Here is a 23,540-nt window from a genome sequence, read left to right on the forward strand (position 1 = left end):
GGTGATATTATTTGCAAGTATAATATCAGTTTCCAATGCTCCCCAGATGACACTCAACTATATCATCCGTTGGAGGAATCTGCCACTAAATTGTGGAAATTTAGAGGCCTGCCTCACTGAGATAAAAGAGTGGATGTCACTCAATTTCTTGGGTCTTAACTCTGAAAAGACCGAAATTTTAGTTATCGGTCCATCTAAATGCCGTGACTTATTCTCAAAAACTGCTGTGAACATTGACAAATGTCACATCACACAGAGTGACTCAGTTAGAAATCTAGGTTGAAATCATGATTTGACCCCGATCTGTCCTTTCAAACACATGTGAAGAAAATTACTAGAACCGCTTTCTTCCATCTTTGCAACATTGCTAAAATTCGTCCTATACTGTCTCAGTCGGATGCAGGGATCATAATTCACGCGTTTGTTACCTCCCGTCTCGATTACTGTAATGCACTACTCTACGGTCTCCCGAAGTCCAGAATCAAGAGTCTTCAGCTGGTACAAAATGCCGCAGCAAGGCTTTTAACTAGGACAAAAAAGTCCGATCACATCACACCGATTTTGGCTAACCTGCATTGGCTCCCAGTTAGCCTTAGATGTGATTTCAAGGTTCTCTTAGTATTAGACAAAATAATACATGGACTTGCTCCCTCATATCTTTCAGATGTGATTTCCCCCTATGTTCCGGTCCGAAACCTTCGTTCTGAGAGCGCCGGTCTTCTGGTGATCCCAAGAGCCAAGGAGTGTTCCGCTGGTTCGAGAGCGCTCTCCATCCGGGCACCGGTGCTGTGGAATGCTCTCCCCCCTGAGATCCGATCTGCAACCTCAGTGGAAATCTTTAAATCTAAGCTTAAAACACACTTCTACTCTATAGCATATGAATAACCTATACTTTTCGTGGACAATATCTCTGGATTATTTGTGATTGCAACATCCTTTGCTGTCAGGTAATCCCGAAAGGGGGATGCCACATGTGCGGTCCCTTCTCAAGGTTTCTTCATTTTCCTCATGTTGAGATTTTTTGAGTTTTTCATTGCCCTCATGTTGGTTCCAGATCAGGGGATGATGTAATAATAGTCTGAAAAATAGTCTGTGTAATAACTGTGCAGCCGTTTGAGACTCTTTGTGATTAAAGGCTATACAAATAAAAGTGACTTGACTTGACTATGGACGCCTTGAACTTTGTGTGCTTATGCCACATTTGAGAATTCAAACAAAGATATAAAACTGATTTCTTGTGAAGCATCAACAATAAGTGGGACACAATCATGAAATGGAACACACTTTATTGGATATTTTAAACTTTTTTAACAAATAAAAAAAATTAAAAAGTGGGTGTGCAAAATTATTCAGCCCCATTGAGTTAATACTTTGTAGCGCCACCCTTTGCTGCGATTACAGCTGCAAGTCACATGGGGTTTGTCTCTGTCAGTTTTCCACATCGAGAAACTGATATTTTTGCCCATTCTTCCTTGCAAAACAGCTCGAGCCAAGTGAGGTTGGATGGAAAGCGTTTGTAAGCAGCAGTTTTCAGTTCGTTCCACAGATTCTCAATTGGATTGAGGTCTGGACTTTGACTTGGCCATTCTAACACCTGATATGTTTTTGATGAACCAGTCCATTGTAACTTTTGCTTTATCTTTTGGATCATTTTCTTGATGGAAGACAAATCTCCGTCCCAATTTCAGGTCTTTTGCGGACTCCATAAGGTGCAGGTGCATTTATATAGAGACTTGATTACACACATGTGGATTCCATTTATCATCGTTAGTCATTTAGATCAACATTGAATCATTCATCCTCACTGAACTTCTGGACAGAGTTTGCTGCACTGAAAGTAAAGGGGCTGAATAATTCTGCACACCCACTTTTTCGTTTTTTATTTGTTAAAAAAGTTTTAAATATCCAATAAAGTGTGTTCCACTTCATTATTGTGTCCCACTTATTGTTGATGCTTCACAAGAAACTACAGTTGCATATCTTTATGTTTGAAGTCTGAAATGTGGCTAAAGGTAAACAAGTTCAAGGGGAGACAAATAGTTTCGCAAAGCCACAGTGTGTGTGTCTATATATATATATATATATATATATATATATCACAGCCAGGCACTCTGGGTGGTCAGCAACCCTCAAAGGTCTCAACCTAAAATCCCCCTCGATCAACGTGATTATCTTAACCAGCTCTGACACAGGACCCTGATTTGTAGTAATACTGTACTGTTGGTCACAAAATTGTACTCAGACCGGCATTAAGAAAGACAGCAGTTGAATGATAAAAATATTTACCGTATTTTCCGCACTATAAGGCACACCTTAAAGTCTTAATTTTTTTCAAAAGCTGAACATGCGCCTTATAATACAGTGCGCCTTATATGTGGATCAATATTAAGTCGCAAGTCTTGCAACTAATGCAAAGCAGCCGCCGACTAGATTTTCCCCCGAACGCGAAGTAGTCCGCGGTGTATGCTGGGATTTATATACCGGCGTTTCATTGGCTAACCAATGTGTCAATCATCATTTGAATCGATCACTATTGGCTAAAGTTATTCGGAGGTAAAGGGGGCAGATCCTTTTTATCATTTACAGGCTAGCATAGGCTAAAGGGGCAAAACAATGCCTGCAATTGGCCGAAAAAGATGTGTCAATCATCAGTTGAATCTATCACTATTGGCTAAAGTTATTCGGAGGGAAAGAGGGCGGATCCTTTTTATCATTTACAGGCTAGCATAGGCTAAAGGGGCAAAACAAAGCCTGCAATTGGCCGAAAAAGATGAATGTGAATAGCATGTTGGGTTGACGGCATAGAGAAAACAGTATTTGACTATTCTGTACTGTATTTGTAAATATTTTACTCTCCTGGATTTACTACACTCACGGATATAAGAGGACCATGGTTGCACATTATTATTGAACACCACGACTTCGGTGAGCTACTCCGGCTATATATTTTCCCTGTATCTTGTTTCAGAGTGATATCGATGTTTCTGTGATGGGTCTTTTTGATGCTAGGCCCTTAGCTTGGCCTTGTTTTTGGACTGTGGCTTTGATGCTATGTCAGTCCTTAGCTTGGCCTTTGCCATGACCTTTGATTTTTGCAATCCGGAGATGGAATAAGAGCTTGCTCTGTCCACTCCACGCATCGGCCCGGTATTGCAGTACCTCCGGGAACGGTGCATTCGCAATGATCGCAACAAGGCTATAGGGCTAGGACCTTAGCTTAGCCTTTTGGCTGAGAGTAAGTGTCCCGGCTCCTAGGCTTTGTAGCGTATAATGAACTGACCGATAACGGATAATGGATAATGAATAACGAAGATAGATCAATAACCCTTAAAAACCCCCAACTCAATTCCAATTGTATATTGTCATATGCAAAGTAAGGTTGCGAGCGAAAAAGAAAATAGAAACTAAGGAATGTTTGGCATTTCTTGAATCCCAAGACTTTAACCTTCCGAATTATATTTGGAACGATACATTTGAGTGACATCGTACGGACACCGCATCCGCACGTGTCTACGACACGTATTTGGTTCTTTGCAAGCTTTCGGAATGTTAAGGGGGTAATAAGTTTGACTGAATTATCTGACTGTTTTGTCGACGATCCCTGTAGCGCCTTATAATCCGGTGCGCCTTATGTATGGAAGATATAGGACCATAAACTATTTTTTTGGGGGTGCGCTATAACCCAGTGCGCCCTAAAGTGCAGAAAATACGGTATATAAAAGAGGGAAAGGCCAGTATTATGGGACGGGTACAGTACTATTGTTTGATAGTACATTGTATTCAACGTCCGGGCTCTTTTTAAGGAGGGTCAATGAATTGTTTACAATATTACAGTATAGTCGCATGTGTTCCTCCCAAAAAGTGTCTAAAAACTCAAAGCTACATCTTCCACGCATACAATATAGTTAGGAGAATTTATAGTTTGGTTAGCTGACCTTACAGCCACACCCAGCCATCTCTAGAAGCTCTTTGATCAGTTTGCTCTCAAAATTGGCTCCCTGATCAGAGTGGATACGCCGAGGGAAACCATAGACAAGGAAGAAATCCTGCCACAGACGGCGAGCAACTTGTTTGGCGGTTTGATTCCTGCAAGGGAAGGCGTGCGCCATCTTGGAGAAATGATCAGTTACGACCGGTTAATCTTATCTTTGAGTGTGTTTTTTTTTTTTGCTATTTTTTTCCCTTTTATATTCTTTGTTATTGTATGTGTTTGTCTTGCTGTCGGTCACCCCTCTTGAGGGATTATGACCAAGGTAGATAGATAGGATCTTACCTCACTTGTGTACCTTTCCAGCGCAGTTTCTTTTCTTCTTCTACGACAGATGTCAGTTGGCAACAAGCATTTAGGTACATTAGCGCCACCCAACCACTTGCACTTTGAATCAGTGCACTGTTCCAAAGGCTCACAATATAGCTAAGTAATACAGTGGGACCTCGGTTATCGCTGTTAATGGGGACCAAAACCACCCGTGATAAGTGAAAATCCGCGAAGTAGCGGCGCACCTTAATTTTTTTTTTCTTAATTATTTTATTCTATTATTTTTTAGACCTGCGAAGCTCTGAACCCCCGAACGTAGAACCACAAAGTAGTGACGCCCCTTCCTTCAAAAATGCATAAAAAATATATATATATATATATATTATTATTATTTATTTTATTTAAATTTTATTATTATTATTTTTTAGACCCGAGAAGCTCTGAGTCCGCAAACATCGAAGCGCGAAGTAGCGAGGTCCCACTGTACATATATATGTGTAACCGCGGTGTACTTGTCCCACCAAAGATCCACATTCACGCTGGACTGGATGATGAGGTTTTTATTACAGTTACTGCAAATGAATGAGTCACAACATTAGCTTTTCTGCTGCTTTGATCTCTTTGATATCAGTAGCAGTTCCCTCTGAAAACTGTCCTATAAAGCATTTTAAAGAGCTTTCTTTTAAATTTACATAAAATAGATTTTAGAATATCACAATACATTTTTACATGTATCGACTGTGAGAGAGTCGGACTGAGCATCAGATCTACTGTCGAGTGAGTTATCCTCCACCTCTGAATGAAGTTGCTCTTCACCTGACTGTATAACCCAGTTTACTGTACGGACATCACTGCCTTCGACCGTGTCAGGTAAATCAGGGCATACATCACTTCCATGCATAGCAGCGTCACACGCTGAGTGTTCAGATTCTACTGTCGAGTGAGTTATCCTCCACCTCTGAATGAAGTTGCTCTTCACCTGACTGTATAACCCAGTTTACTGTACGGACATCACTGCCTTCGACCGCGTCAGGTAAATCAGGGCATACATCACTTCCATGCATAGCAGCGTCACACGCTGAGTGTTCAGATTCTACTGTCGAGTGAGTTATCCTCCACCTCTGAATGAACTTGCTCTTCACCTGACTGTATAACCCAGTTTACTGTACGGACATCACTGCCTTCGACCGCGTCAGGTAAATCAGGGCATACATCACTTCCATGCATAGCAGCGTCACAGGCTGAGTGAGTGTTCAGATTCGCTGGCCATATCTCGCTCACAGGGCAAGAAGCTAACAGAGAGCAGCAAATTCCTGTGAGTCACAACATTAGCTTTTCTGCTGCTTTGATCTCTTTGATATCAGTAGCAGTTCCCTCTGAAAACTGGGATCATGTTTTCAGAGCACCATGGTGGGCTTTCCGTATTGTCACTTGCAGTATGATCAACATCTTGTTCGGAGATGTGCTGACTTCCTTGACTGGATTTATCGACTGTGAGAGAGTCAGACTGAGCATCAGATCTACTGTCGAGTGAGTTATCCTCCACCTCTGAATGAACTTGCTCTTCACCTGACTGTATAACCCAGTTTACTGTACGGACATCACTGCCTTCGACCGCGTCAGGTAAATCAGGGCATACATCACTTCCATGCATAGCAGCGTCACACGCTGAGTGTTCAGATTCGCTGGCCATATCTCCCTCACAGGGCAAGAAGCTAACAGAGAGCAGCAAATTCCTGTGAACTACCTTCTCTTTGCCCGTCAGGGAATCCTTGACTCTATAGACATTGAGATCAGGCTTGACTGATATTACTTCATACGGGGTCGACTCCCACTTATCTGCAACCTTGCGTTTCCCTGGGACACCTCTGTTGGCGATCAACACCCGGTCTCCCACGACGAAGGGTGATCCTTTGGCCCTACGCTTGTACAGCTTGGCATGGCGAGTCTGTTCTCCGAGAGTATTCCTCCGTACAATCTGAGCAGCTTCAAGTAGATCCTTCTTCAGATGAGTTACAAAGTCAGAGTAGCTGACAACAGCATCATTGGTACTAGCATGTTGAAACATGACATCGACAGGGAGACGAGAGATCCTCCCAAACACTAAGTAGAACGGTGCAAACCCTGTTGTCTCATGCTCTGTGCAGTTATAGCAGAAGGTGAGCTGCTGCAGCATTTGTGGCCACTTTGCTTTGGGCTGAGGGGGAAGGGCTCTGATCATATCTCCTAATGTTCGGTTAAATCGCTCTGCGATACCATTTCCCATGGGGTGGTACGGAGTGGGATTTCTGCACCCCAGCCATCTCTAGAAGCTCTTTGATCACTTTGCTCTCAAAATTGGCTCCCTGATCAGAGTGGATACGCCGAGGTTTGATTCCTGCAAGGGAAGGCGTGCGCCATCTTGGAGAAATGATCAATTACGACCAGGACATCTACAGACTTGTTCTCTTGCTCAGCAGTCCAAAAGTCTATACAGACCAACTCCATAGGCTCAGAGGTGACTATGTTCTTGAGTGGTGCACGGTTGTGTGGTTCCGGAGTTTTCCCTACTATACAACGCTGACAGGATTTAACATAGTTCACAACATCACGTTCCATGCCATTCCAGAAGAATCGTTGCCTCACCAGAGACAAAGTACGGTTCTGGCCTTGGTGACCTGCTGAGTCATGTAAACCGTGAAGGGCTTTCTGTTTCAATGAGTCAGGCACCACAAACTGGAAGATTTTTTTGGGCCATGCGAGGATCTTTCCTTATATTGTAGAACATGCCATTCTGTATGGTTAGTCTGCTCCAATGCTTCAGTAGTTTCATCACACTAGGCGACTCGACAGCTCTCTCACGCCTGGTAGGTCTCTTGTGTCTATGCACAAAGTACATGGTTCTGCTTATTGTGTTGTCCTGTTCTTGTAAACCAACAAGCTGACTCTGTGGGAGTGCCGTTGACTGATCTTCCTTCTGCAGAAGATTGAAGTTAGCATTCGTTCCCATCACTTGACCCACACCGCCAGTGGACTGAGCACTGAGGACAGCAGCAACTTCTTCTGATGTCACAGAACCATTCGTGCCTGGTGGAACTGCCCTTTTCACTGACTCATCTGTTGTCTCAGCACTCTCGTCTACAACAGCGTGACAATTGTTGGATACTCTGAACACCTCTTGCACAGTACTGTTGTTCACGCCGTTGAATTGGTCCAACAGTGAGTTATAGGGCTCGGTAACAAGGCGATGACCCACACATGACCGTACAAATGGCTCATGGCTCAGAGCGTCGGCTACGATGTTCTTTGGGCCGGGAATGTACTGCAGGTCAAAATTGTATGCAGCTAGCTTCGCTACCCACCGCTGTTCACGCGCATCAAGTCTTGGTTTGGTCAAAATGTATGTCAGCGGGTTATTGTCGGTCCACGTGGTGAAGTGTCTTCCTTTCAACCAATGGCTGAATTTATCACATACCGCCCATTTCAAGGCAAGAAATTCGAGCTGGTGTGCAGGGTAGTTGAGCTGGGAGCGAGAGAGCGTTTTACTTGCAAAGGCGACTGGTCTGGCTACTTGACAGGACTGCTCCAATCCCATCAAAGGATGCGTCGACAGCCAGAATAAACGGTGCATCAAAATCTGGGTGGGTCAGAGTGACACATGTCACAAGGTCGTGCTTCAGTGTTTCAAATGCGTTCTGGCATGCATCGGACCAATCAGCAGGCGTCAGCTTCACTTGACCTTTCCTCACTAGTTTGCGGCCTTTCTTGCGCTTATGCTGGACACGAGATTCAGATGTGAGCCTGTACAGAGGTTTCGCATTCGCAGAACATGCTTCAATTAAGCTTTTGGTAATACATCACCATGCCTAGAAAAGATCTGATTTTACTAGGGCACAGCGTCTTTCTGAGGAAAAAACACTTTTTGGGTGCGATCTTGAGGTTGTGTTCCTTGAGGCGAGTAAACACCATCTGCAGGCGTTGGAGTGCAACTTCCTCTGTAGGTGCAAACACCATCAGATCGTCGAGGTAACATAATAGGCTCATGAAATTCTGATCACCGAATATCGACATCATCATCCTCATAAATGTTGCTGGGCTGTTGCAAAGTCCCTGAGGGAGCCGGTTGTACTCATGAAGCCCGAAGGGTGATGAGAATGCCGTGTACTTTTTGTCATCAGGGTGCAAGGGGACATTGTAGTAGCCTGACGTCAGGTCCATCGTGGAGAAAAAAAAAGGCATTTCCCCCAAGTGCGGCTAAAGCATCAGCTTGATGCGGTAGTGGGTAGGCATCCTTTATGGTTCTCGCATTAAGCCTTCTGAAATCAGTACATACCCTTAGTTCTCCATTCCGCTTCCATATGAGAACAAGCGCAGATGCATAGTCGCTAGTCGATTTCTGAATAATTCCTTTCTCTTCCATCTCGTTCAGAGTCGTCCTCAGTTTTTCATACTGACTTGGTGGTATACGTCTGTAGGGTAGACGGATTGGCTTATCATCAACAAGGTGGATACGATGTACAAACTCTTTGGCCTCTCCACAGTCCATCTTATGGCGAGAAAAGATTGACTCGAATTGTTCGATGATATGAAGGAGCTTGTCTTTACACTGCAGCGAAACCTCGCATGATTTCAGGTCAATGTCTTGTAGTCCCAGAGCTTCCAATGTACGCATCATGTCCTCTTCTGACCTGGGTTGGACCTCTTTGCTCTGTACACTCTCCACGTTGCACTTGACCTCCTCTGCACTGGGCAGGTCTTCCGCTGCGATGCAAGGAGACACATCTGCAATTTTTCTGTTTCTTCTCAGCACCACAACTCTGTCCGTAGGATTAAAGATTTTAACAGGCACCCATCCATCTCCCCAGAGTGGAGTAACAACTCGTCCGACAAGGACTTGTCTGGGCCCAGCCTTAGATTGGGTTGGCTCAACGACCACTGTGCTGCCCGCTGACATCCCGGCCGACTCAGGTAACTTGCCCCAAATAAGGTACTCGGTCCGTGGATTCAGCGTCACGCAACTCTTGGTTTTCACTGTCCCAACCTTATCTGGAATGCAATCACCTCTCCATCTCTCTGTGTTAGAAAGCATTGACAGGAATTGACTGTGGTTATCAGACAGACCATTGTTAGGAGTGGAAACTAATCTCAAATACCCGTCAGTACTCTTCAACTGAGTCAAAATATGTTTGATGGCATTGCTGCCAAGGATCATCTGTTCTGTCTGGCCTGGCACAACCATGACTGGCATTGTCATTTTGCATCCGTAAACGGTGACGTGAATGTCGTACATGTCTCTGGGTGAAACTTGGTGTCCACCACAGCCTACAATGACATAGTTATCGGCTTTGTAACTCATCATGTCAGGGAATTGCTTCAGCAGGGACTTAGCAGTTGCCTCACTTACTGTACAAGCCATTGACCCGCTGTCTAACAGTGCTCTGGAAGTGGGGTAGGGTGGTCCTTAATGGGGGTCAAAATTTTTTGGGGGGAAATATTGGGCTCTGACCCCCCGCATATGTTCTTATATCAATAAAAACACACTGTGTGCAATTTTGAACAATTTGGATAATATTTAGAGGTAGCTCAACGACTTTAAAATTTCCCAAAATGGTAAAATTTTGGCAATTTTCGAGAAAAAACGGAAATCTTAACCCTATGTGTACGGCGTTTTAGAACATCCAATTTCAGTCCATTGCTTATAATTGTAACACAAGAAAAGTTACAAGTAAATATAACAATATTGTATTTATTTTTACCTCAACAGGCACCACCCTTTCGAGGTTTCATTCACTGTGCGTGATCGGCATTTCCAAATAACATCCAAATTTGGGCGTCAATAAAATGAACTAAATTTGCAACTTCACCAACACAGATCATGTGCATTATGCAAAACAGTGTGAAAACAAATCTTACAGTTTGATGTGCATACAGTACAAAAACAATATGATAAGTGAAAATAGAAACAAGCCAACACCAAACAGTCTACCGAGTAATAGTCGAATAATAATTTCCAAATCACCAGTTCAGAGTTCACATAAAACAGGCCGATTGTCTTTGGAAAAACAATGCGTTTGCTCTCAGTTCAGTAATTACCTCAACGAATCATTAAGTTTATCATTGTAACATAGCCTATCATCAAATGTTGTGTATGTTCACAAAGTGTTCATTTCTGTTTCACGATGGTCTGTTTTTGAGTATTCGGGAACCTTTTGCGATGTTCTGCAACCACCAGTAACAGGTACTGTAATTGTTCTTCATTGTGGGTGAGACGACCATTGAAGTTTTGAATCAGTGCGACGCCTCGCTCTGCGTGGTCATTGATGACAGACAATGCTTTCACCTTGTCACATGCCTCTCTATAATCAATGCGGCCATTCCATGTGGTCGGTTCTGCATCCAAGAAGCTGGTGGAGATCTCGAGAAGCTGCAGCAGCTTGATGGTATTAGTGGTTGCAAAATCTGCGAGTTTCTTGTCATTGACGCACTTCAGATCCACCTGGCCTTTAACTTCTGGTTCTTCCGCTCCTGGGGTTGACTTCATGGCACTCGAGATGTCAGTTTTCGTTTCATGCGATACGTCGGGATCAAAAAGGGACAAGCCAACAAGGACTTCAGAAAGATACCAGAGATGAGTTGCAAACTTTTTGCTTGTCGCTTGAGAGATGGCTTTGTTGATGTTCCCATAGTTCACCAGGTCCTTTAGAAAAGCGAGATCATGGCGAGGAGCACTGGCTGCCACAGGACACAGGAACCAAGCCTTAACATATATCCTAGCATAGAAAAGACACACGTCACGAAGACCTTTTTCCTCACGGGCAGTCAGTCGGAACTGGTGTCGAAACATCCACACCTTGAATGAATATATCACCTTGGCCATCCATCTCGCCTGATGCATCGCCCCTGGTGCCATAAACTTCACTTCTCGCTCAGGTATGCCTCCGAGATAGACAAGGACAAGCTCGAGCAACTCCCGGTAGTCGTCTCTTGGTTGGTTCGCTTGAAGGGTTTCAGAAATGAAACCGTTGAGGCTGTCTCTAACATCTGCGATGTTCTGTCTGGTGTACTCATCACTGTTTGCATTCTGAAAGTCACTGGAGTCAATGAAGCTCCATTGCGTTTTAAATTGCTTGAAGATTTGGATTTCTGGACTAGAAGACGATCCCATGCACATCCAAAATGCACAACCTGCAATAAGCTCCATGACATGGTGACGGCATCCCAAGTGCATCAGGTCACGGCCAAGCATCTGCTCCAAAAGCACGCAAGCTCCGGATTGGCGACCGGTGTTGGAACTGGTTGTGTCGAAGCACATACCCTTCACCTGATCAGATATACCCCACTGATTTAAGGTGTCTGTCACAGCACGAGCCTGTTCCTGTCCCGTGCCAGATCCAAGTTTCGGTACAGCCAAGAGTTGTGAAATTCCAGGTCCAGACACTAAAACTGGTAGCCGATCTACCTTCTCGGAGCCAGTCAAATCACGAAGAAGTTTACCATCCCAGTGAACAACCAGTTGAGCTTTTGGATCAAAGGCATGCTTAATAGCTGTGGCCTGTGTTTTTCTGTGTTCATGCCGCTGTCGCCGAATTGAGCTTCGATTTAAAGAGAATTCTGAGAAATCATGTCCCAAACTCTTTGCTGTCTCACTGACAAGAAGCATTGCTTTCCTATCGGAAATACCGGTTCGATCCAGACTAGACGACAGCTCTGGGGAGATGATTTGCTTTCTGCCTCTTTTAGATTGGTTGGTATCGGAAGTTGAGCTACTGCAGGCAACGCTGTCTGGAGAAAAGTTGCCAGACTCCTCCTCATCCGAAGTTTCACTGCTGCCCTCCAATGTCACTGATTGACTCATCGCCTCAATTTCTTGATCGGATCTACGCTTTCTGGTTTCCTCTTTACACTAGGTCTGATATAATGTGCGAAAAATCCTTATTTTTCATACCAAAATTTCAGAGGCCTTGAGCGACCTCTAAATATCCTTTGATTTTGATGAAACTTTGCCTAATTACGTTTTGTATATATTGGAACATATTCAAGGGGTCAGAGCATGAAATTTTAAAAGTCGAAAAATAAGGACCACCCTAAAGTGGGGCCATCTTGCACAAGTGCAGGTGTGTAAAACAGTTCGTCAGTCTCATGCTATTCTCTGAAACCCCTGAAAGATCAGCTTCTTTGATTGAGGTATCGTGTAGCTGTATAACTCATAGATTGATTATCTTGCATGTCAGGCATCACATTAGTGGTGGGAGGCATACTCAGTTGATCTGCACTGTTCTCCCCTAAGCGCAGATCAGTCAGTTTCCCTGAGGCAGTGGGACAGCTTTCTTCACTGGACAATCATGTTGAGAATGCCCTGGGGCATGGCAGTGAAAGCAAAGGTTTTTGTCTCGGCAATGAGAGAGAGCACTGTGTTCGACTTCTTTGCAAATGATACATGGCTTGTCAGTGAAACCATTAATTCTGTCTCCAGGTCGCCTGGTTGGAGCGCGCCTTCTCTCTTGAAACTGGTTAGAGGTACCACGTATCAGAACTTTCTCCAACATACTAATAACGTCCGTTAGAGGGACATACTGTGGGCTTGAAGTCTGAGGTGGCTCGTGCATGAGGGTTGGACCATGGTTCAACTCAGCTTTGTGTACGGCAATTTCCACCCTATTCGCAGGTTGTTGTGGGGAAGCTGCTTTGTAGCTCTTCTCAGCGTGGTATTCATTCAGCACCTCTAGTACTTCACATCCGACCACTTATCGATGGCTTTGGATCTGAAAGTGAGAGCCAGTTCTTTGCAGGGGCAGTTCCTAATAAACATGCTAGTTATCTCAATTTCAGGGTTGTCCAATATTTTGCCCTGCTCTCTCAAGCAGTCATAGGCAAGGTCAGCTGCTCTGTTTAGTCTCAGCCAGTAGTCATAGGGGTCTTCCTGGTCTTTGGGCAAGGTTGAGTAAAAGTCAGCTAAAGGCACAGCAGAGTACTTGGTACAGCTAAAGTGTTTCCTGAGAAGACTATAAATCATGTCAGGGCGGGTATAGACGTCTATATTACTGTTTCTAATGCCAAACCTAACTACATCTTTAGCTTTTCCTCTCAAATGCATAATGATTTCCTCGGCCTGCTCTTCAAGCCTCACATTACTCTTCTTAATAAATGTGCTCATTAGATCTTCCCACTCATGTACTTTTATTGAGTCTGAGCCATCCCCAAAAAATGGCGGTGGTTCCTTAACCTTTCTCTGTATAACCACCTGAACCTGTGATACATCTGACACATGACTTGGCTGACTCAATGTGTTTGCTACATCTTTTGTGGCAGTGGAGCTTGGAGTTACTATATTGTGCGACTGTATGCGTGAGAAAATGCTATCAGCCAATTTATGTCCTATCTCCTGAATAATATTTGTCATTTGATCAGCTACACCCTCAGAAATGTCACTCGTGGCATTTGGCGTAGATGTGGGTTTGACCTGGGGTGAAGGTAGGCTGGCATGTTGGTCAACTGCATTATAGGTGCCTACACTAGAAACTGCCTCTACTCTATGAGTAGCAACACCTGGGGTAGAACTATCAACACAGGGGATGGGGCTAAACATGCCCCTGCCCCTGCCAATGTGAATAGGTGTGTCAAATTGTGGAGCTAACACATTGCTCTGATTAAACATGTTTCAAAGATTAACAGAAACAAATTTAAATAAGTCAAAATCACAAAATAAATCAGCAGCCTGCGTAACACGTCACTGTATAGCACACTTAGTTATCTGCATCACTGTGACACTGCACGGTAATGAGCTTAACGATAACGCTCATGTAACTAAAATTTCAAATACTGTGAGCTGATGTGGCAGGTAGGACAGTCCTCGGTTCGGAGAGTTTGATAGAAGTCACGGGTCACGACACCAATGTAATTGCGGTGTACTTGTCCCACCAAAGATCCACATTCACGCTGGACTGGATGATGAGGTTTTTATTACAGTTACTGCAAATGAATGAGTCACAATATAAGCTCTTCTGCTGGCTTTGATCTCTTTGATCTCAGTAGCAGTTCCCTCTGAAAACTGTCCAACAAAGCATATCAAAGAGCTTTCTTTTCAATTTACATAAAATAGATTTTAGAATATCACAATACATTTTTACATCCATTTTAACAAGATACTTTTAACAAGAGATCGTATAGTGGATTTTTTTACGTTTACAATAAATTCAACATGTTCTTCTTTAGTCTGAATTTTAACCAACATCATCCTTTTTAATGTATATGAGAAAATAGAAATAAAAACAATAATGAGTATAAAAACGGGTACAATTTACCTGCAAATGAATGAGTCACAACATTAGCTTTTCTGCTGGCTTTGATCTCTTTGATCTCTACAAGGGGAATTAATATTTTAGTAAAACAGAAACAAAACGAAAATAAATCTAAACAGCTTGACAACATCAATCACATTACTGTACATGTTGAGAGATTTGTCAGCTGTGTTTGTAATGTTTAAAATTAACTTCTTTTGTGGAGCACCAAAAGATGTGTCTTACCAGTAGCAGTTCCCTCTGAAAACTGCCAACAAACCCCGCCTCCCGGTCACATGTCAGAAGCCAAAACCAAACCCCACCCCATACCAGCAGGTTGTACTGTTGGACTCATCCTTGCAGGACACTTACCAAAAACTATACACATATTTCAGCAGGAATTTCAATAAAACAAAAGTTATTATTACACCCATTACATATGAGGTCCCTGTTTTAAGCACGACATTAGAAATTCAGTTAGATGTGTACTTTTGTTGTATTTTTGGAGCAATTCTGCTATCAAAATTGTGTTGTATTTAGGCAGTATTTTTGTAGTATTACTGTCGTTTTATTTTTGCAGTATTTGTGCAGTCGTTTTTTTGTACTATTTCCATATTAGTATTTTTGTAGTATTCCTCTATTATCTCCTTAATATTTTCATTGTATAGTTTTTCAAGTAGATCTGTCGTATTTTTGTGGTACTGCTGTAATGGTATTTTTGTAGTATTTCTGTAGCATATCTGTAGTATGTTTGGAGTATTTTCATAGTACATTTTTATAGTATATCTGTAGTATTTTTTTAGTATTTCTGTAGTGGTATTTGTGGTGTCGTGTAATACACTCCCCATCCTGCGGTGTCGCTGTATACTAATGCGCAGCCTTGTACTTGTGCTTGAGAACTACCGAAGAAAAAGTTAAGTAAACACTCTATGAATGTACCGTCCGTGCCTGTCTCTGAATCCTACTACAACCCTACTACATACACGACATATTGGCGACGAGGATGACTTGGATCGGAATATCACAACCCCTTGCTTTGCTTGAAACCCCGGGTGAGCCTACGATGTTGTACACCACGTGGATTCAGATGTTCGAAAATTACCTGCTAGCATTGACTGCTAACGAAATGCCGGACAAACGAAAACGCGCACTACTGCTGCACTGTTTAGGCACAGAAGGGCAGAGAATTTTTCTTTCCCTTCCCGACACTGGCACTTCTTACAAATCCGCCTGTGATGCGCTAGAAACTTTCTTTGTACCGAAGATTAATGTCGTTGCTCAGCGTACCAAGTTCCGTCGGCGTGCTCAGAGACCGGGCGAGACCACTGCTCAGTTCATTGCCGCATTGAGGTAATTAATTGCTAACCGTGACTTTGGCACGTTTGCTGATGATATGATTAGGGATCAATTCATTTAGAAGATGTCCTCTTCGAGAATCGGAGAACGCTTGTGTTGTGTATGTAGTAGGGTTGATTCAGAGATAGGCACGGACGGTACATTCATAGAGTGTTTTCTTAACTTCTTCCTCGGTAGTTCTCAAGCACAAGTACAAGGCTGCGCAGTAGTATACAGCGACACCGCAGGAAGGGGAGTGTATTACACGACACCACATATTCCCTTTTTGTTAGAATAGGACACAAACAGTAGCATTAATCTAAAATACGCAATAACTCTTCGGTAAGTATGAGCTTATAGAAAACATACATTTCAATATTCATTACCAGATTAGAGGTAAATATTTATCAAAGGTAAGCAATAATGTAAGGAACTATACTGTCAATATCGGTAAGCAAAAGTGTGTAAACCTTGTAAACGTAAGCAGACTGTATGAAGATCACATCATAAACAAACATGACAATTTTTTTAAACAATGAACATTCATCATGTCTTTTTTTTTAAGCATCACCACATCTTTTCTGTATCTTTTTTTTTTAAGTCACATAATCTTGAAGCCATGCAGGAGCATGTCGTATTCTCGGTGCACTCGGAGAGGGATGTGGTGAGGGCACAGGTTCAGGTGGCTCAGCAACTTGGTCACTTGGCAGGAGGCAATCATCATTATCAGGAGGCTGTGGCGCTGAAGTAGCAGCACAGGTGGAAGAATGGGCAAGGTGGAAAGCATTCCACACCTTTCCATCAGACAGCAGATAAGTGGCTGGACCCTTTTGGGCTACCACTGTCAGTGGCTTGGTGAACTTTGAGTGTCCTTTGGCAATGATTCCAGGTTTGCGGATGCGAACCGCAGAGCCAATCTGGAAGCTGGGTGATTTTGCACCACGACGTTTGTCGGTGTATCGTTTGGACTTCTGTTGTTTGTTTTGTATGTTTTGTAGCATGTTGCCTTTGTCAGCAGTGGGACGCATGGAGTGAAGACCTGTGATGTGAAGCTTTGTATTCAGTGGTCTACCATGCAACAGTTCAGCGGGGGATACTGAAGTCACGGCATGTGGCGTAGCTCTGTAAGTCTGTAAAAACTCAGTGAAGAAGGCTTTCAGTGGTTTACCTTCGATGTTGGCTGTTTGTAGACAGTCCTTGAAGACTCTGTTGAAACGCTCAATTTCACCGTTGGCTTGTGGGTAGTACACAGAGCTGCAACGGTGTGTGATGTTCCTGTCACTAAGGAATGCTTCAAACTTAGTCGACACGAACTGAGGGCCATTGTCAGTAACAATTTCCTGTGGATTACCTTCTCTGCTAAACACAATGGAAAGAAAAGTCATAACAGAGGCAGAAGTAACATTTGAGCAGAAGGCAATCTCAGGCCATCGGCTGTAATAGTCAATGAGGGTGATGGCGAAGTGGCAATCAGCAGGTGCAGAGTGAATAGGACCAACAATGTCCACAGCAACCTTTTCCCAGGCAGCAGTTGGGGTAGGCACAGGCTGTAATGGTGCAGTACGTGTGGTTGCATTTTTTTCATGCTGCAAGCAGGTGGTGCATGATTTGATTCAGATTCAGATCTACTTTATTGTCATTCTAGTACACGTGTATACAGAACGAAATGTCGATGCATCTGACCCCCACAGTTTCCTTGAATGTACAGATATAAATAAAGTTGTATTGTATTTTGGCTACGTATAGTATTTTACCATAGTGCCGATAGTGCAGGAAGAGTAGCTAACCAGATGTGCAAAATGGGCAGTCAGGTTAACAAGTCAGGTACACAGTAACATTAACACTGTAACAATAACGCTGTAATTACAATAGTGCAGAGAGCAATGTGCAAGGAGTGGCAAGCTATAAGAAACTGCCAGTAGTGCAAAAAGTCAGATTAGCAGCCGTTTAGATTTAAGTTAACTATATGTTAGATTGACCATTTAACAGTCTAATGGCCAGGAGGACTAGACTATTGCGGAGCCTGGTGGTCCTGCACCGCACACTGCAGTACCTCTTCCCAGAGGCTAGCAGAGTGAACAGTCCATGATGGGGGTGAGAGGGGTCCCCGGTAATGTTCTTAGCATGGGATAGGCAGCGCTACTGGCCAATGTCCTGAATGGAGGGAAGTGTAGTCCCGATTATTTTCTCTGCTGTCCTCGTTACCCTCCTCACACTACCCCAGTCGGTAGCGCTGCAGCCTCCACACCACACAGAGATACAGCTGGTCAGGATACTCTCTATGGTGCCCCTGTAGAATGTGATGAGGGAGGGTGGGGGCAGGTGGGCTCTCCTCATCCTCCGCAGGAAGTACAGGCGCTGCTGTGCCCTCTTAACCAGTGATGCAGTGTTCACGGACCAGGTGAGTTTGTTTGTAATGTGCACCCCTAGGAACTTGATACTGCTGACAACCTCCACAGCCTTGTTGTTGATGCAAAGTGGGGCATGGTTGGGCTGGTTTTTCCTAAAGTCGACAATGATCTCTTTAGTTTTGTCAACATTCAGGACCAGGCTGTTATCCCTGCACCAGCCCACCAACTGCTCCACCTCCTCTCTGTAGGCCAGGTCGTTGTCATCCCTGATGAGGCCCACCACTGTTGTGTCGTCAGCATACTTCACGATGTGGTTTGTGGCGGACCTAGGGACGCAGTCGTGTGTCATCAAGGTGAACAGCAAGGGGCTTAGGACGCAGCCTTGGGGGGAGCCCGTGCTGAGGTAGATGACATCTGAACTGTTCTGACCTATCCGCACTGATTGGGGTCTGTCACAGAGGAAGTCCAGCAGCCAGTTCCGCAGGGGGGTGTTGAAACCCAGGAGTCTCATTTTGTCTACCAGATGTTGTGGGATGATGGTGTTGAATGCTGAACTGAAGTCCAGGAACAGCATCCGCACATGGGTGTTCTTCTCCTCTAGATGTGTCAGGCTCAGGTGAAGCGCAGAGGAGATGGAATCCCTGGTGGAGCGGTTTGTCCTGTAGGCAAACTGAAAGGGGTCGAATGAGGAGGGGAGACTGGAGGTGATGTGCTCTTTAACCAGTCTCTCAAAGCACTTCATTATGATAGGAGTCAGTGCAACGGGCCGGTAATCGTTGAATGATAAGATCTGGGGTTTCTTTGGCACTGGGATGATGTTGGCAAATTTGAAGCATGATGGTACTTTGGCTTGGTCTAGCGAGGTGTTGAAAATGTCTGTTAGTACACAAGCCAGCTGATCGGCGCACTCCCTAAGTACCCGCCCCGGAATGTTGTCCGGGCCTGGAGCCTTCCTTGTGTTGACCCTTCTCAGGGTCTTCCTCACGTCAGATGAGTCCAGGTGGAGTGCTCTTTCGTCCTGATTTGGAACCGCTTTCGCTGCAGTGGTGCCGTTTTGTGCCTTGAACCTTCCAAAGAATTTGTTGAGGTCATTCAGAAAGTCCATGCTAGTGTCCTGCACTGGGGCGGTGGTTGGCTTGTATTTGGTAATGGCCTGAATGCCTTTCCACATATCCCTGGTGTTGGTTTTATTGAGGAAACGTTCCTGGATTTTTTGACTGTACGTTCGCTTTGCTAGTCTGATAGCACGGTTCAGGTTAGCCCTCGCTGATCTCAGGGCCTCCTTGTCACCAGATTTAAAGACAAGGTTCCGTACTTTTAGTTGTTTGCGTATCTCAGCAGTCATCCAGGGCTTCTGATTGGCACGGGTGCATATAGTTTTGGTATTGCTGACGTCTTCTGCGCATTTACTGATATAGGCTGACACAGAAATGGCGTACTCATCTATATTTATTTTGTTGTTGTAAGTGGCAGCCGATTTAAACATGTCCCAATCAGTGCAATCAAAGCAGTCCTGTAGTGCCTCCATTGCCCCCTCAGACCACACCCTCACCTGCTTCACTGTAGGTTTGTTTGAAACTACAAAAGGTTGAACTGCAAGAAGACTTGCTGATTGGCTGAGTTGAAGGTTAATGGCAGGTCTCCCAGTCACCATGGTTACTGCTGCTTGCATTCAGCAGGTTGGGTGGGCTGTGCTCGTTTCTAGAAATGCATGATTGATTAGGCCCTCAGTGATGAGTTTCTTTCTTCGTTGTCGTCATCATCGTCATCATCATCATCTTCGCTGCTGTCATCATCATCTCCTTCCTCATCGCCTTCTTCTAGTTCCTCATCAAAACTATCATCATCTTCCATTGCTTCTCCAGTGAAGTACAGCACTGCTCGGGGAATTATTCATCCATTCCAGGCCACCAGTACAAGTCTCTCAGTCTTTGTTTTGTGCGGACGATCCCTTGGTGTGTAGCATGACCAAGTTGGATCATTTTTTCCTGTAGCTGTTGTGGTATCACAACACGATGAGTGCCACGCACAATGACACTGTTCTGCAAGGCAAGCTCATTTTGCACACAGAAGTATGGCACGATGAGGGGGTCAAGGCCTTTTGCAGTACGAGGCCATCCCTTCTGCATGTAGTGTCGCACCTTCTGTAGCACTGGACATTCCTCACATGCACTGGAGAGCTTATCAGCAGTGACTGCAGCAAAATCAGGAGACACAGCAGCCACCATCTCCATGATGCCATAATTTTCCAGTTTCGTCAGCTCCTCCGACACCTTGTCACGCACGGCATATGGGAGTCTGTGTAGCTTTTGCTGGACTGGAGGGACATCTGCACGCACTTTAACTTTGTGTATAAAACCTGTAGCAACACCTAAAGCATTTGTAGTGTTGACAGAGTGACTCATCTCCGATAGATGCAGCAGGTGTTGTAATCTGCCCATCTTGTATGTTGAGGCGAAGTGCAGTGAACAGGTCCATTCCCAGTAGTGGAGTACCGTCAGGAACTATGTAGAAGTCAGTATGTGCACTCTGGTTGCAGTATGTAGCAGTAAATTGAAGACAGCCCAACACTGGAATTGGCTTCTTCATGTAGGTCACCAGACGTACAGTAGGCTTTGAGAGAGGCAAGTGCATGAATGATTGTCTGTAAATTCTCTCTGGCAGAATTGAGACTGCTGAACCAGTGTCCACAAGCAGGTCAGTAGTAATAGACTGTTAATCATTCGCATGGAGAGCAACTGTACACGTAAGGCGCTTTGGGACTGCAGCTGTAGGGGCTACATGACACACAGTAAGTTCTGGGACAGTAACTTCTCTTACTGATCGAGTAGGAATTGCGCTGCGGCACACTTTACTAAAATGTCCAATTTTTTCACATTGGTTGCATTTTGCATTTTTAGCAGGGCATTTGGGGTCATTTGCTAGATGAGAGTTGGAGCCACAACGGTAGCAGGTTTTGTGTTGATTCCTTTTATCTCTCGAGCGCTTTGTATGCGTACTGCTGATTCCTTTTATCTCTTTGTTGCACGAGCTTCACAGGGACGTTCATTGTTTGAAAAAATTGTCATGTTTGTTTATGATGTGATCTTCATACAGTCTGCTTAAGTTTACAAGGTTTACACACTTTTGCTTACCGATATTGACAGTATAGTTCCTTACAATATTGCTTACCTTTGATAAATATTTACCTCTAATCTGGTAATGAATATTGAAATGTATGTTTTCTATAAGCTGATACTTATTGAAGAGTTATTGCGTATTTTAGATTAATGCTACTGTTTGTGTCCTATTCTAACAAAAAGGGAATATGTGGTGTCGTGTAATACACTCCCCTTCCTGCGGTGTCGCTGTATACTAATGCACAGCATTGTACTTGTGCTTGAGAACTACCGAAGAAGAAGTTAAGTAAACACTCTATGAATGTACCTTCCTTGCCTGTCTCTGAATCCTACTACAACCCTACTACATACACAACAGTATTTTTGTTTTATGTTGTTACTGTAGTGGTATTTTTGAAGTATTACCATGGTAGTATTTTTGTAGTATTTGTGTACTGTTAATAGAATTTCCATAGTAGTTTTTTAGAAGATGGATAGAATTTTTTTTTAGTATTATTGTAGTTGTATTCTTGGCGAATTTCACCTAAAATATTTCTGTCGTAGTATTTCACTCTAACTATTTCTGTAGTAGTATTTTTGTATTATAGTAGTACAGTAGCAGTATTTTTGTATTATGGTATTACTGTAATTGTAGTCTGTACAGCCCTTTGAGGCTTTTTGTGATTAAGAGTTATACAAATAAACTTCACTTGACAGTGCCCACCCATGAACACACTCAACCCCCCCAAAGAAAAGTGAATGTAATAATGAGAGCAGTCAGTGATATAAAAAAAGATAATTTCTACATATTTTCATGATGCATACCTCACAGTAAAAGCTGTATTTTTCTTTTCTATGCCTACATTTATGTCCAAATTGTTTATCTTATCTGTTGTGTTCCAGAGTGGCCATCCCATAAGCATGGACAGGTTGGACATGAATGTGGAGTCAGAGCTCATTCAGGACTTAAGTTTGAGCAAGAAGGTCATGTGGGCCCTGCAGGAGCTGCTGAAGAGGGAACAGGACCATGGCTGGAAGTCCTGGTCTACGTGTACTTGCTGGCCCACGCTCTGTCCTACCGTGTGGTCCACCGTACACAGAAAATTGCCCAAAAGCCATGTTTCAGGCTCTGGAAGTCAGACACCACCCTGTGCTTTTCTGCATTACTATTCAATAAACGTCTTTATTTTGAGTAACACCTTGTTGGTTCATTATATAATGATGTGAGATACTGTGTGTGAACTATGTGACTGTTGGACAGAAAACAACTACAAATCACACTGGGTTAAATAATAGTTTACTTTCAGAAAAACAAACCCACATTGGGCCGAAATACATACTAGTAAATAAATAATGTGTCACAAATTGTAACAAAAATATACCAATACTTCCATAAAACTGGAAAACACAAACTGGAACTTCATTGAATTCTTAATAAAATAAAATATTTTCCTTTTATAAAACTAAGGGAAACATTGCAGAAATGTCACTGTTCTGGAAATTTGCCCACGAGCTTCCCAAAAAGTATCAGGAACCGCTCAGTTTTGGCCTCAGTTTCCTCGTGCCTTTTCTTCACTCTGGCAGACTCCTCTTTCAATAAGTCAAGGAGTGTATCGTGCTTCCTTTTTTCTGGGTGATTTGGGGTTTGGCGCTGGATTGGAAGATGCCGACGACGTGCCCGGTGGTGTGGATGGTGTGGTAGTTGTGATGGTGGCCAGCTATTCCACGGGACGTTCTACATTGGCCTTTAGGTTGGGTGGAAAAAAGAAGAATTTCTTAATGCTGGTGTATTGTACAAAAACAACTGTGTATAGAATGCTGAACAAGTTGATGTGAGACAGGAAACTATAGGATGTGTTCTGGATGATTATTTGATAGTGAGTAGATACACAAACCTGACATGTTATTCTTATGGCTGGAAGAGTCTTCTATTGGCCAGCATCACATATGCTTAAGAATTTTCTCCACATTTGGACAACATTTTGAGAAGGTGATTAGTTTATTTACCGGTAATATGTGTTTACAGAGAAGGCAGTGGACTATGTGATAGTTATTAGTTTCATCTGTATTTCCATGTGAAATTCGGATACATTACTCATGATGCATGATGAAAACTAATGCATTCTGATCTCACATGAAAGAATCATATTGTAAATAAAACACAACACCCGAAACTGTGTGCAGTAAACAAGCGCATATAACGTTATAATAATAATAATAATAATAATTTCCTTGTATTGTC

The 23,540-nt window shown here is 43.5% G+C and overlaps 2 protein-coding genes, 1 long non-coding RNA gene and 1 pseudogene across 3 annotated transcripts in view; 2 read left to right on the forward strand and 2 right to left on the reverse strand.

Annotated features, from left to right (window-relative positions):
- ythdc2 (YTH domain containing 2) overlaps nt 1-4,362 on the reverse strand; it is an 81,706-nt gene extending 77,344 nt beyond the window's left edge. Inside the window, exon 1 of the mRNA XM_088355559.1 lies at nt 4,274-4,362. The gene's annotated coding sequence lies outside the window, so the exon portion shown is untranslated. The remainder of the gene's footprint in view (nt 1-4,273) is intronic.
- On the forward strand, nt 3,062-3,181 carry LOC148351224 (U2 spliceosomal RNA; annotated as a pseudogene).
- Nucleotides 4,363-10,384: 6,022 nt separating the features above from the next.
- On the reverse strand, nt 10,385-12,092 carry LOC148351225 (uncharacterized). Its single transcript, XM_088355504.1, has one exon. The coding sequence runs from the start codon at nt 12,090-12,092 to the stop codon at nt 10,401-10,403; it is 1,692 nt and encodes a 563-aa protein (XP_088211630.1). The 3' UTR covers nt 10,385-10,400.
- Nucleotides 12,093-15,423: 3,331 nt separating this feature from the next.
- On the forward strand, nt 15,424-22,494 carry LOC148351226 (uncharacterized). The gene is made up of 2 exons (XR_015853046.1): nt 15,424-15,566; nt 22,202-22,494. It is a non-coding gene; the product is annotated as an uncharacterized LOC148351226 (long non-coding RNA).
- The last annotated feature ends 1,046 nt before the right edge of the window (nt 22,495-23,540 follow it).

Source organism: Urocampus carinirostris, chromosome 16 (genome assembly GCF_059441175.1).
Source record: "Urocampus carinirostris isolate Australia breed hairy pipefish chromosome 16, RoL_Ucar_1.0, whole genome shotgun sequence".
NCBI lineage: Eukaryota > Metazoa > Chordata > Actinopteri > Syngnathiformes > Syngnathidae > Urocampus > Urocampus carinirostris.

Excerpts from the sequence above, each read along its gene's own strand:
- LOC148351225 (XM_088355504.1), bottom strand. The coding sequence starts at position 12,092 with ATGAGTCAATCAGTGACATTGGAGGGCAGCAGTGAAACTTCGGATGAG.